The 15,083-nt window shown below is 44.8% G+C and overlaps 1 protein-coding gene across 9 annotated transcripts in view; it reads right to left on the bottom strand.

Annotated features, from left to right (window-relative positions):
• The window catches only part of UNC13B (unc-13 homolog B), a 626,059-nt gene that overhangs the window by 74,545 nt on the left and 536,431 nt on the right, over positions 1–15,083 (bottom strand). For all 9 annotated transcript variants that reach the window (XM_077463165.1, XM_077463167.1, XM_077463166.1 and 6 more), the window contains 4 exons: positions 8,880–9,023; positions 8,015–8,092; positions 7,326–7,403; positions 683–771 (listed from right to left, as the gene is read on the bottom strand). In XM_077463165.1, the coding sequence (XP_077319291.1) occupies positions 683–771; positions 7,326–7,403; positions 8,015–8,092; positions 8,880–9,023 (389 nt within the window). The remainder of the gene's footprint in view (positions 1–682; positions 772–7,325; positions 7,404–8,014; positions 8,093–8,879; positions 9,024–15,083) is intronic.

Here is a 15,083-nt window from a genome sequence, read left to right as displayed (position 1 = left end):
AGCGCCGCTTCCCCTTCTCTCCCAGCAGTGACTCTGAAGCGCCGCTTCCCCTTCTCTCCCAGCAGTGACTCTGAAGCTCAGCTTCCCCCCTCTCTCCCAGCAGTGACTCTGGAGCTCAGCTGACCCCACTCTCTCAGCAGTGACCCTGAAGTGCCGCTTCCCCTTCTCTCCCAGCACTGACTCTGAAGTGCCGCTTCCCCTTCTCTCCCAGCAGTGACCCTGAAGTGCCGCTTCCCCTTCTCTCCCAGCAGTGACCCTGAAGCTCAGCTCCTCCCACTATCTCATTTTCGACCACACTGAGGGAAAATTTTGATGAAGCAGGACGGAAATTTTTTCTCGGAATTAATTTTTTTAACAACGTATGTCATTTTTGCTTGGGAAATCGAGAGTTGTTAAGCGCAAAAAACATTTGAATACCCATTATCAAGTCATTGAATGTACTGAGAATTTTTCTGCAAACTTTCATACGAAAATGTACCGTACTAGTGTATGGACAACTTGGCTCAGAAGCTTAACTCCCCCTCCCAGCAATGACTTATCAGCACAGCTCCTCCTGCTCCCCCTCTCCCAGCAATTACTTTTTAGCTCAGCTCCCCCTCACAGCAGTGACTCCAGTTTTTCACATATCCCCCCCTCCTTCCCGCACCTCTCCTCCTCAATCACCCAATCCCTGCCCACTCACCTGTTTCCGAACACTGCACTCAGCTCATCCAAGACATTGTTTAGCTTCACCTGGAGCTCTTTCAGCGTGTCGCTGGCCTCGGAATCCAACTAGAACAGAAGACAAAGAATGAAGATCAGATAATCTGCCATTTCAGCTGTAGAGGTTCATCTGCCAGTCATTACATCACCTGTGGCAGTGTATGGCTGCAGCAAAGATGAACACCGCCAGACAAAAACCACACACAGAATCCACGGAGCAAAACCAGATTGGACAGTTTGCCACATGCTGAATGGCTCAGTCACACCACTGTGTCCAGCAAGACACTAGACTGCTGGGGACATGCTACTTCTGGGAAACGCAATGAGCCAATCACAACAGGAAGACACAAGACTGCTGGGGACATTCTACTCCTGTGGAAAGCAATGAGCCAATCACACCAGCAAGACACTAGACTGCTGGGGACATTCTACTTCTGGGAAATGCAATGAGCCAATCACAGCAGCAAGACACTAGACTGCTGGGGACATTCTACTTCTGGGAAATGCAATGAGCCAATCACAGCAGCAAGACACTAGACTGCTGGGGACATTCTACTCCTGTGGAAAGCAATGAGCCAATCACACCAGCAAGACACTAGACTGCTGGGGACATTCTACTTCTGGGAAATGCAATGAGCCAATCACAGCAGCAAGACACTAGACTGCTGGGGACATTCTACTTCTGGGAAAAGCAATGAGCCAATCACACCAGCAAGACACTAGACTGCGGGGGACATTCTACTTCTGTGGAAAGCAATGAGCCAATGACACCAGCAAGACACTAGACTGCGGGGGACATTCTACTCCTGTGGAAAGCAATGAGCCAATCACTCCAGCAAGACACTAGACTGCGGGGGACATTCTACTCTTGTGGAAAGCAATGAGCCAATGACACCAGCAAGACACTAGACTGCTGGGGACATTCTACTTCTATGAAAATCAATGAGCCAATCACACCAGCAAGACACTAGACTGCGGGGGACATTCTACTCTTGTGGAAAGCAATGAGCCAATCACTCCAGCAAGACACTAGACTGCTGGGGACATTCTACTTCTATGAAAATCAATGAGCCAATCACACCAGCAAGACACTAGACTGCGGGGGACATTCTACTCCTGGGAAAAGCAATGAGCCAATCACACCAGCAAGACACTAGACTGCGGGGGACATTCTACTCCTGTGGAAAGCAATGAGCCAATCACACCAGCAAGACACTAGACTGCGGGGGACATTCTACTTCTGGGAAACGCAATGAGCCAATCACAACAGGAAGACACAAGACTGCTGGGGACATTCTACTCCTGTGGAAAGCAATGAGCCAATCACACCAGCAAGACACTAGACTGCTGGGGACATTCTACTTCTGGGAAATGCAATGAGCCAATCACAGCAGCAAGACACAAGACTGCTGGGGACATTCTACTTCTGGGAAAAGCAATGAGCCAATCACACCAGCAAGACACTAGACTGCGGGGGACATTCTACTTCTATGAAAATCAATGAGCCAATCACAACAGCAAGACACAAGACTGCGGGGGACATTCTACTTCTGGGAAAAGCAATGAGCCAATCACACCAGCAAGACACTAGACTGCGGGGGACATTCTACTCCTGTGGAAAGCAATGAGCCAATCACACCAGCAAGACACTAGACTGCTGGGGACATTCTACTTCTACGAAAAGTAATGAGCCAATCACACCAGCAAGACACTAGACTGCTGGGGACATTCTACTTCTGAGAAAAGCAATGAGCCAATCACAGCAGCAAGACACAAGACTGCTGGGGACATTCTACTTCTACGAAAAGCAATGAGCCAATCACACCAGCAAGACATAAGACTGCTAGGGACATTCTACTTCTGGGAAAAGCAATGAGCCAATCACACCAGCAAGACATAAGACTGCTAGGGACATTCTACTTCTGGGAAAAGCAATGAGCCAATCACAGCAGCAAGACACTAGACTGCGGGGGACATGCTGTACCTACCAGACACATCTGGTGTATAGAAGCTCTGTAATTTTTAATACATCATTCATTTTTATTTTATTTTTTAAATGGCAGTAGTATTAAGTAATTTTATCTGATCTATGATCAGCACCTGTACAGCAGAGCTGGAGTGTGAGAGGAACAGGCTGCTCAAGGATCCAATCAGGTCATGTGATTACAAAAAACATATCGATAAGAGAAGAGACTAGAGTGACAGAGAGATTAACTAATCACTGCGCTGCTTCACCTTTCACATCTTGGGGGTGGGTGCAGCATAATCTGGGCTCAGAAGAAGTGAGCTGAATGGCGCTGGCCATCAGACTGAGGACATCTAGTGGCAAAAAAAAGTACTGCAGGGGAAATCTCTGTACTGAAGCCGAATATTGCAGCAAAAAGCTGTTTTTCCTATTTTATCTTTTAATGAGCTATTCTTTTTATGGCGATAAAATCTGCAGAAAGACCATTTCACCGTTAACTAAGCTTAGGCACAATTAATTAAATGATACAAATAAAGTCAGTCTGGTCAAGCTCATTCATGGTTGGTAACAGTAGGACAAATAACCATACTGACTGGCTGCTTGGGGCACTAAGGACAGTTCCTCCTTTGGGTACCAGGATAAGGAAAACTGTACAGTACGAATGTGAAGCAGGCCGTTTCCAGGCTTCAGACAGGGTTAAACTCTATTTGGCGCCGTCTCTTTGATTAGCCCCCCCTGGGCACATTTGCAGCTTTGGCCCCGATTGTGTGCATGACCCCGTCTCTCCTCCACAGCCAGACGAACGCCTTTATGCTGGATTTAATGAGCTAGTTACCGCAGCAGAGAAGATTCTGACAAAATGCCCGAGTCTGGCTCCCCGCTGGAGACATCTTAGCAGTCCCTCGAAAGGAGAGTTCAGGAGCCGCCAAAAAAACATATAATTTTAGACCGACCTGAGAAGGGCCACAGAGCAGCCAGCTGGGGGCCACAAAGACTGGTAATTATAGCTTTGGGGGTGACAAGAATGAAAAATCGACTGAAATGTAATCTCCGGAAAACTAACAAAGGACGCAGCAATAAAACGCCACCAACTTTGTGGTCGAGCAGGTTTTTTACAAGGTTATTTCTCATTGGAATTCTGCTCCAATCCGATTGGCTGCTGTGGTGTACTAAAACCGGCATCAACGGTATCCTTTTTGAACTGAATTTCGTTTTTGAACTTTGAGAATTACCAACGTTCTTGACGTAGCCAGATTTTTGGGTTTAGGCCAACTGGAAGAGTGACAACCTCTTCTTTGCACCTGCACTCTGCCCAAATGCGGATGGACCCTGTCGTTTGCCCATTTAGGACAACGTGAAGCTGGGTGTTTGCTAGTAGAATTCTCTTCAACATTTTTCATTTTAAGAATGTTAGTTTGTTTTTCTAATCAATGGTGGGGTCAAACAAGCAGAACAAAACTCTGGATAGCCGCACACTGGAAAAAGACTTGAAATCCCATCTTTAATTAAAACAACGTGGGTCACATCAAAACACAATCAAAAAATCCACAGCAAAAGAATAACAGGGTACAGGAAAATGCTGACGTGTTTCGCACCGTAATCAGTGCTTACTCATGGCTATGGTCAGCACCTGGGGCTCATCAATAGGAGACAGAGCTTCAGTCCTCGAGGATTACTTTGGAGCGGTGGTTCATCCTTTCTATCAATGGTGGGGTCAACCCGAGGTTTATTTTCAACCGTAGTGGCAAGAAATTTGAAGGAGCAGGATGGAAAAATTTTCTGGAAGGTACGAATTTCTTAGAATTAGATTTTCTGCATATTTTTGTCTTCAGATTTACCAAAACCATGTACAGTAGGTGCTGCCGATATTGTGTTTCCAGCGCGATGGGATCACGCTGGAAATCACCGCTGTGAGCTGTGCTTTTCGCGCTTGCCGCCCCCACGAGATGCCGCGCATCCATAGGAATGTATTGGGGGTAGCGAGCGGGAGAAGCGACTTAGCTCGGCGCTGGCTCCCCCGACGGGGCTCGAAAGTGTCAATCTCACCGCTAACAGCGGTGAGATTGACAAAATTACAGCGGCACCCAATGTATTGCAAGGGCCTGCCTGATTACATACAAATTTAAATTCTTAAGCCCCATACACACAATCAGAAATTCTGCCAGCAAATGTCAGATGTGAGTTTTTGGCCAGAAATTCTGACCGTGTGTATGCTCCATCGGGACTTTTGCTGGCAGAATTCCAGCCAGCAAAAGATGGAGAGCAGGTTCTCTATTTTATGGTTGGAAAAAGTTCAGATCGGAAATTCTGATCATCTGTACAAATTCCTACGTGCAAAATTCCTACGCATGCTTGGAAACAATTCAACGCATGTTCGGAAGCATTGAACTTAATTTTCTCGGCTTGTCGTAGTGTTGTGCATCACCGCGTTCTTGACGGTCGAAGGTTCAGAGAACTTTTGTGTGTATGCAAGCCAAGCTTGAACCATCCAAGTTTTTTTCCGATGGAAAATGTGCTCGTGTGTACAGGGCATTAGGCTTGACCTCATATATGGTTTTGGTAAATCTGAAGACAAAAATATGCAGAAAATCAAATAGTGTGTATGGGGTCTAACAGTGCATGTGGTTTGCGGCCGGTAAAGTCCATTCATTCCAAAATCATATGTTAAAAGCAAATGGAATCTTGAACTATTTTTGTACGATATTCAAATAATCTGAGAATTTTCCTGTGAGATTTCCTAAGGATATTTGTATGAATGTTGTAAGAATATTTGTAAGAATTTCTGCAAGAAATTTTGTAAGAATTTCTACTAGTATATATCCAGGTTAAAAGGTTCATTTAGGAGCGCTTTTACCCCTGCTGCTAAAACTTATCTTGCCCCCACCCTTTTTTTCCCTCTCCTCTTGTATTTCCCCTCACCTGTACGTAAAACCACCCTACCCCTTTCTCTTTCCAGCCCCCAACTCCACACATGTCCCAACCTCATTTTGCAATCTCTCATTTCCATACCCCCTTTTACCCCCCTTATCTCATCTCTTTTGCAGATGGCTTATTGCCACCCACCCTTCACCTCCAAGGTGTGACTATCCCCCTCCCGGCTAGGCCAATCCAGAGGCACCAACCTCGCTGATGACTGTGTACATAGGAAGATTGGTTCTCCCAGTGTAATCAACAGCACTCAGCACTTCAGATTTACAAGCTAGTTAAAGGAGCAGAGAAGATTCTGACAAAATGTCTGAGCCTGGCCTCCCTGCTGGAGATATCTCCAAGCCCTTGGGAGGAAGAGTTCATCAGCTGCTATAAAACATATCATTTTAGATGGAGCTGAAAAGTGCCATGGAGCAGCCAGCTGGGGGTCACAAAAGCAACAAAGACTGGTAATTATAGCTTTGGGGGCAACAAGCTCACCATACTAGGTGTGTTAATCCCCCCTCTGGACCAGGCCAACCCAGAGATGGTAGAGGCACCAACCTCATGTGTGGTGGTGGAGTGGGCACAGATCTGCTCTGGGAGAAATCAGTTCTCCCAGTGTAATCAACAGCACTCTGACCTCTGCTGGTAAGGCAGAAGCTCACCTTTTAGCATATGTGGGGCGTGAAACATGTCAGGCGAAGGAAGGGGTTGAGCGGTAATTTGCACAATAAAGTTATGTAGGTGGAGGAAGGAGCAGTGTGAACTTTTACAGTATGTTCCTATTGCAAAAAAGAGGTGAAGATCTCAGAAGTTTTCCCGCCACACATGCAGTGTGTGTTCTGCAGGACATCAGGGCAGTGTTCGGTAATATGCCATAAAAATACTGGTTGGCTTCCAATGTTGACTAGTCTGCATCTGACTATAAAAAAGACAAAAGAGCATCCTCTCTCAACCTTTTACCATGAAGGAACCCTCAAAAACAACTTTCCAGTCTCAAGGAACCCCTGATAACAATGACTATATCTACAGCTTATCTATAGTACATTAGCGTGAGGGTCACTGAGAAGAATGCTGCTTACAATGGTGGTCACTGGGAAGAATTCCTCTGTTACAAGTATCGATAAATATTAATGGTGTCAGTGGGAACTTAGCTGAGAGGCAGAGGTTTCTCATTGTTCAAGGAAACCCTTGCAACCTCTAGAGAAACCCTTGTGTTCCATGGAACCCTGGCCGAGAAAGGCTGCTTTAGCCAATATTATGACCATTATGTATTTGGGATAATTAAGAATAATCCCACTGTACAAATAGATAAAAAGGTCATTGGTGCCAGTGGTTACTTATGTGAGAGGCAGGAATTGCCCATTTCTGAAGGAACCCTTGGCAACCTCTGGAGGAACCCTAGCCTTCCATGAACCCTGGTTAAGAAAGGCTGCTTTAGCCAATATTATGACCATCATATATTTGGGGTAATTAGGAATAATCCCACTGTACAAATAGATAAAAAGATTATTGGTGTTAGTGGTTACTTATATGAGAGGCAGGAATTGCCAATTTCTCAAGGAAGCCTGGCAACCTCTGGAGGAACCCTGGTTGAGATAGGTTGCATTAGATAGAGTATTAGCTCACCAGGGCAGGAACTGATCACAATGGCTCAGTGCTTTCTACGAAGTACCAGGGACTAGGTCAGGGCTACAGAAGAGAATCAAATATATAAAATTTGCAACAAGATTAAAGTTTCTGATACCTCCTTTCCACCCATGGCTTCAAACATCTTCTCCAGTTGTACCCGGAGCTGCTGGACATTGTTCATCAATATGCAAGGCTGAGAAGAAGAAGCAATTGTATTAAGAATTGTGGAAGCAATGACAATATAATGTAATAATAACAACAGTAACCATCTGAGCTCTGTTGCAAGTATTAGTGCTCAGTCAAGTAATGTCGTTAAAGGGAACCTGTCATTAAGAAACGTAGAAGCCATCCATTGACCATTAGTTTGTAAAGCTACAGATTGTTGGGCTGTCACCTTTATCTTTTGCTTTATTGCATACTGAGACACTGACCTTAAGTGTGTGCATTGGATGCATTAAGTTTACTGCCTGGCCGCACGTGCTGCACACTCAGGAGCTGGGAGATAGTTGACAGGGCAGCAGCTGTCAGACTTTGCAAGATCTCTTACCCTCTCACTCAGCTCTACAGTCAAACAGGAAATAAGCCAAATAAAACGGTCTAATACCACTCTAACCCAATTTATCCTGTAGAATTAAACTGGTAAAGGTTGACTTTTTCGATTCTTGGCTATGCCCAGTGGAAATGGATCCTCTAACTATTCTACAGTGAAATGGAATCTGTTGGTGTCACTTAAACACGACCAATTCCATGAGACACAAACATGACGATACTACTATGTTACCAGCAGAAGGTGCTCTTACTCACCAGCTTCTCCTTGAAGCAGTACGACTGGAAGGATTTGGAGAGGATTTCAGAATACTGCAGCAAGACTTTACTGATGGTCTGCCAAGAATAAGAGAGAGACAGGCAAAAGGTAAACAAAATAACCAGGGGTGGGGGGTGCCATCTGCTTCCTGGCTCTAAAGATTATAGCAAGAGGTCAGCAGAGAGCAATAGTACAGGTACGTAAAATCTAATATGCTGAAAAAAACAACCCTTTCTCTCTGTGCAGGAGCAGTGGTCTCTCTGCAGAGGTCCAACACACCCCTTGCAGAGTTATAACCAGAGCTCACCAATCAGAGGGGGAGAACAACTTTTCTGAGTGCAGAACTACGAATCTTATTCAGTAGGAAGCTGTCAGACCATGTGCAAAGAGACCACTGCTTCTATATAGAGAGCAAGGGTCCTTCTCTGCAGCATGGATCTACCAACACTATGTACATTTCATGGCAAAAAACTTGTAGATACCCTTCCAGATGATTTTGATCAGGGAGTCCATTCAAGGGTACAGTTATGGCGTACAAAGACAGTTCGGACAATTGTGCTCTTCCAACCTTGTGGTAGAAGCTTGAAGGCAGTACTTTCTGTTCTAGCATGTCTATGCCCCTGTCCACACAGCCAGCCGTATAAAAGGCATGGTTTGACCAGCTTGGAGTAGACCAACTTAAGTGGTCGGAAAAGATTAAACTCAACCCTACTGGACATCCTTGAGATGAACTGGAACCCTCCTTGTCAATCTGGTTCTCTCATTCCTCATTAGTACCTGTTTTCACCTGACAAACATTATCCACAACTCAACACGTTCAGACAGACTTGATACAATATACCAGAATACTGAGAGGTCACTGACCTTGGCAAACCTGCGCATGTAGTGGGCCACGATGACCGGGTCTGGGCACTCAAGTTTCTTAATGATCTCAAAGCTCTGGTTGAGTTGTGTGAACACGTCCACCACAGAGCAGGAGAAGAGGGCATGCTCTGACGTTTGCTGGAACTGCGGAGAGAAAACACTGGAGATATAAACAGCTGTTAATGGATTCTTGACATCGGCAATATCAGATACTCTTTGCATGTCTTTTCTCATGGTTTAGGCAATGTTTTCTGTGATAGGCAATGTTGGGCAGTGCATCGGCATCCCAACCACTGTCCAGTTCTTCTGAAATATCAGATCTAATATCCACAGGAACCCAGCTTATTCACATTCAAGCCATGCTTAACCACCAAGCCCAGGCTCCAGTATGGGCAGCGAGAACTTGAAATTAAATTTGAAAATGCACATGTGTGACCAAATATGACAGACGGGACTGTCAAATGCCTAGATTACGCAAGGAATTATGCACATGCAGACAACGTTACTGAAGGATCTGTTCTCAACCCAGATCATTCAACAGCTTTGCAAATAATGTTTAGTGTTAAGATTCAGATCTGACAAACATGGATTTGACTTAAAGTTCCCGACTTCAAATCTGAAAAAATTGAATATGTGGTGGTCAAAGTTGGCACCGGACAATGCCCTGTGCAACATGACTTTGAAACTAGAGTTAGGCAAGTTGCATTAAAAAAACTCCACAGTGGTCTGCCATGGCTTTCTTTATTTCTGACTATCCTGACCCACCCTTGTCCCTTTAAAGCAGACTTTCTCAACCTTTTCAACACAGAGGAACACTTGAAAAAACCTTTTGGTCTCAGGGAACCCCTGTTAAAAAATGGCTATATCTACAACTCATGATACATTGGTGTAATGGTCAGTGGAAGAGTGCTCCTTACATCTATGATCTTGGGGAAGAATTCTCCCCCCCCCCCCTACAGATAGCTAAAAAGATCATTGGTGCCACTGGGAACTTATCTTAGAGGGAAAAATTGGCCATTGCTCAAGAAACCCCTAGCAACCATTGGAGGAACCCTTGGGTTCCACAGAACCCTGGTTAAGAAACCCTGCTTTAAAGCCCAACTCTGGGTTCCAACTTCCCAGGTCCTTGGCCCGGTCATGAGATATCACAGGTCCTCTTCGGACTCTTTTTTCAGCTGTCTGTAGAAGGCAATACGCCTCTACTTAAAATATATCTAAGCCAAAACTTTTTGTATTAGTATTTGGATAGAGAACCCATAAAAGCAGTTTTTTCAGGTTACCCATGGAAAAAGCTTTCTTGTATTACTATTCCAGCGACAACTAAAAATGTTGTGTTTTCCTTCACTTTGAAATCTGGTGGCAATGGTTATAAAGACAAACGAAGAGAGTAATTTCCCCAGCAGGGATAAAGACAGTAATAACATCTGCCGGCCAGTCTGTCTAACCATTCAATATGCTATGCAAAACCAAAACAGATCCTTTACATAAACATTAATATTGTAATTGTCTCATACAATTATAGTAGTAAAAAAATATTATTATTATATATATTTTTTTGCTACTAGAACTGTATCAGACAATTACAGTATTAAAGTTTATCTAAAGCATTTGTTCTGGTTTAGTTATCTGAAGCATTTGCTTTGCTTTTTTTTTTTCTTAAGAACATATAGGATTAAAAAAAAAAAATCCTATAATGGCTAGAAAATGGCATTGCCATCTACACTTTAATAACCTCTAGTCATGGAAGGGTTAAGCATGTATATATGCTCGCTATACATGCCACCTGTTATCCTGCTCATCTATCGATGCTGTACTTTATTGTTCTGCTCTTGCAACAGGCAAACCAATGAATACCTGTAATCATAATTCTTTATCTATGTGTATAGCTATGGTGGAATGCATATAAAAAGGTAAAAGTTACATCAATAATTACCTTCAGGCAAGCTTAATAACTCTTGATGTTCTCACTGAGAACACAGCATGTTTGAGGTTTAATCATCTGAGAATCCGACTTCCCCATGTAACAATTCCACAAAACCGAAGCGCGATTTTCAAAGCAGCCTCTGTAAAAGCTGAGATAGGTCTGTAGTAGGGTGGAAATCATTCTGTAATTCTGCTCCTTAATTCTCAGTTAATTAAATCCCCGCTGAGCGCAGTTCATTTTCACTCACTGCCAGGAATTCGCCTGTTTAATATGCTGTGATCATTACAGGCTTTTTTCTTACAATTTGCCTTCAGGAAATGTATTTAATGTGCAGCATATTAAAACCAACCAAAACATTCCATGCTGTCTGTTTCCAAAAGGGCCTACTGACAAAAAGGCCATGATGCTCAGGTGTTCTGGCTAAGTACTGGCCCAGGCTGGCTGGCTGTGCTAAGTCCCGGGCCTGGCTGGCTGTGCTAAGTCCCGGTCCCGGCTGGCTGGGCTAAGTCCCGGCCCCGGATCGCTGGCTGGGCTAAGTCCCAGCCCCGGCTTGCTGGCTGGGCTAAGTCCCGGCCCCGGCTGGCTGGCTGGGCTAAGTCCCGGCCCCGGCTGGCTGGCTGGGCTAAGTCCCAGCCCCCGCTGGCCTAAGTCCCGGCCCCTGCTGGCCAGCTGGGCTAAGTCCCGGCCCCAGCTAGCTGGCTGGGCTAAGTCCCGGCCCCAGCTAGCTGGCTGGGCTAAGTCCCGGCCCCAGCTAGCTGGCTGGGCTAAGTCCTGGTCCCGGCTGGCCGGCTGGCTGGGATAAGTCCTGGCCCCGGCTGGCCGGCTGGCTGGGCTAAGTCCTGCCCCCGGCTGGCCGGCTGGCTGGGCTAAGTCCTGGCCCCGGCTGGCCGGGCTAAGTCCTGGCCCCGGCTGGCCGGCTGGCTGGGCTAAGTCCTGGCCCCGGCTGGCCGGCTGGCTGGGCTAAGTCCTGGCCCCGGCTGGCCGGGCTAAGTCCTGGCCCCAGCTGGCTGGCTGGCTGGGCTAAGTCCTGGCCCCAGCTGGCTGGCTGGGCTAAGTCCTGGCCCCAGCTGGCTGGCTGGGCTAAGTCCTGGCCCCGGCTGGCTGGGAAAGTTCTGGCCCTGGTTGGCTGGGAAAGTTCTGGCCCGGCTGGCTGGGCAAAGTTCTGGCACAGTAGCGTGGATATTCCACCTTTTTTTATTGTAACTCCATTTAAAAGCCGTCAGACCCAATACAAGTAGTGGGCTGGATCCTGAAAGGCGCTAGACAAATACACATCCACGTGCGATGCTAAGTCCTGGCCCCGTCTGGCCGGGCTAAATCCTGGCCCCGGCTGGCCGGGCTATGTCCTGGACCCAGCTGGCTGGCTGGGCTAAGTCCTGGCCCCAGCTGACTGGGCTAAGTCCTGGCCCCAGCTGGCTGGTTGGGCTAAGTCCTGGCCCTGGCTGGCTGGGAAAGTTCTGGCCTGGCTGGATCCTGAAAGGCGCTAGACAAATACACATCCACGTGCGATGCTGAATCATCCATGATGGACAGAATGGATGGATGGATGTCCTCCAACCAGGAAATGAGGTGGGCTCTATCTGACTGCAACTCCTACTGCACACTGGGAGAAGCTCCCAGTGTGCAGTGAAATCGTAGTAATCTCAGTCCAGGAGAGGAACCAGCACAACTGTGCAAGACTGAAGGGAAGGCCTGGAGGTTGGCATGAATTGTATAAAGACTACAATGGACGGTGTTATGTAGAATCTGTTTTTTTCTGGGCTATTAAGTGCCAAACAGTCGGCTTTACTTCAGGATCATCTGCCGCTGTGTTGTGTATTTTTCCCAAACGCCTCTTTTCTCAGATACCTTCTGCATTATTTTTAGGATGATGATTAGGAACCACAGGCCTGACCAGCTCTGGTGTACGTGAGTAGCCTGCAGCCAAGAAATGAAGGAGCTGTACCTGCGATTAACCGGGCAATGCAATTACACAGCAATGACAGCTACATGAAATGACCGTATTACAAAGAGCCAATTACTTCCTGTAAATCAGATTTGACATCCAATCAGAGGTTTGTGTGCTCATTACTGATGGCCACCAGGATCCAAACGGGGGCCCTGTACAGAAAATACGGACGTTTCTTGGAAAATAGGAAAAACACAGTTAAAGCTCATGGACTGGGGGGAAGGGTGGAAATGGATGAATCAGTAAATACACCGACTGCGAGTTTTGGTTTCTTTGGATGCTGTCTAAAGTCAGATTTAAAATCCAGTTACAGTATGCAGATAGTTCTAGTATAGATAGTTTGGACTAGGGGCATGATAGAATTCTTAACCACTTGACCTCCAGAAGATTTACCCATGACCAGGCCATTTTTCTGATTTGGTACTGTGTTCTTTTTACCTAAAAAATGCGCAGCCGTGCAAGGTTGTATCAAAAAAAAAAAATATATATATAGTAATAATAATAATATTTATATATATATATATATATATATATATATATATATATATATATATATATATATATATATATATATATATATATCTCATGGGAAAAAGACACCAATGCCCCAATTATGTGAGATGGCCACTTTGCGTATATACAATCATTTATTCATTTTTCAATCTGATGTGCTAAATGCAGTTTCTTTGCAGCAAACCTAACCTCTGAAGAAGACCCCAATCAAATGGGTCGACACTTGTCAGTGGACCCCTGAAGAAGACCCCAATCAAATGGGTTGAAATGCATCAGACTGTCATACATTAGACATTTTTGGCATGTAATGTTATGTACAATTTTGTGTTTGCATCCTCTACACTTTTGGGCATGCCCCCATCAGTGCTCATATTTTAACCATTGTGGAAACATTGTATGCTAATAACTTAACAAAGAACAGATTTTTCTAAGTGTATCTATTACTTACTTGGCTGCTAAACCCTTTTGGGGGAACTTTCCCACATAAAAAAAAAAAAAATTATATATATATATATATATATATATATATATATATATATATACTGTATGTAATCTATGTCCTTTTTTCCCCACAAATAAAGCCTTCTTTTGGTGATATGTGATCACCTCTGCGGTTTTAATTATTTTGTGCTATAAACAAAAAAAAACTGATCATTTTGATGCGCAGTCATGCAAGGCTGTACCCAAACTGAATTTATATCCTTTGATCACCGCTGGGTTGTTTGTATGTTTTTGTATATAAACGAAAGAAGACAGAAAATGTTGACTAAAAAAATTATATATATATATAAATTAATATATATATATTTTACTTTTTGCTATAGAATATATCCAATAAATTAAAATAAAATAAAATTTCTTCATGAATTTAGACCAAAATGTATTCTGCTACATGTCTTCGGTAAAAAAAAAAAAAAAATGCGGCGGAAAGTCTGACACTAACTGACACTTTGGGAACCGACTAACTGCCACTGACACTAAAAATACGATCAGTGATAATTCTATACATTGTCACTGTACTAATGACGCTCACTAGGAAGGGGTTACCATCTAAGGACAATCAAGGGGTTGTGTGTTAATGTGTTTGGCTTTTTACTATACATCGATTTGTTTTTTTTCCCTGCTTTGCAGGGAAAAGAAACAAAGCGATCATTCCCTCTGTATAGAGCTCTCTGTTGCTTCTAAACACAGGGCTTTAGGCTGTCATTTGACACAACCGATCAGAAGGTCCCAGCCATGAATCATTGGCCAGCATCTCTTGAAGAACTCCCACTGTGTCAAATCACAGGGGAGTAGGAGCAAGCATGCACCTGTAACCACCGGGAACAGGCAGCGCTGTGTACCAGTCGCTGTGCCTGTAGCTGCCACCCCGCTGCAGTATATGTACTGTGCCAGGTCGGCAAGCAGTTAAACTGGAAGCAAACCCTCCTATCATTTTAAGCCAAGGAAGCTTGGCCTCTGTTTAATCAACTGCCATGATGCTGCACATGCGATCAGTTATGACACCAACCATTGGATGCTTTGACAGTTTGGTTGACAACACAAGCAATGTGACATGTGGCGGAAATGTAACAGTTTTTTTTAAACTGGTAATCTATGGGTTTACTTCTGCTTGAATGCATGACATCTGTCTGTAGTGTGAGAACTGACACTTCCTATGAAGAAACTATATATCCCTGGGTGTCTCAGTCCAGTGCTCTGCAGGTGAAAACTGCACAGCAAACAGATCTGATACAGACACAAGCGGACAGAAAATTCATAGAGAGATCAGAATACAAATAAAGGAAAAGAATAATAATTGCTGCAGAGGGGGTAGAAC

Source organism: Lithobates pipiens, unplaced genomic scaffold (genome assembly GCF_037356315.1).
Source record: "Lithobates pipiens isolate NorthernLeopardFrog02 unplaced genomic scaffold, aLitPip1_a1.2 Scaffold_3, whole genome shotgun sequence".
NCBI classification, from domain to species: domain Eukaryota; kingdom Metazoa; phylum Chordata; class Amphibia; order Anura; family Ranidae; genus Lithobates; species Lithobates pipiens.
This window is presented reverse-complemented; position numbering and strand designations above follow the sequence as displayed.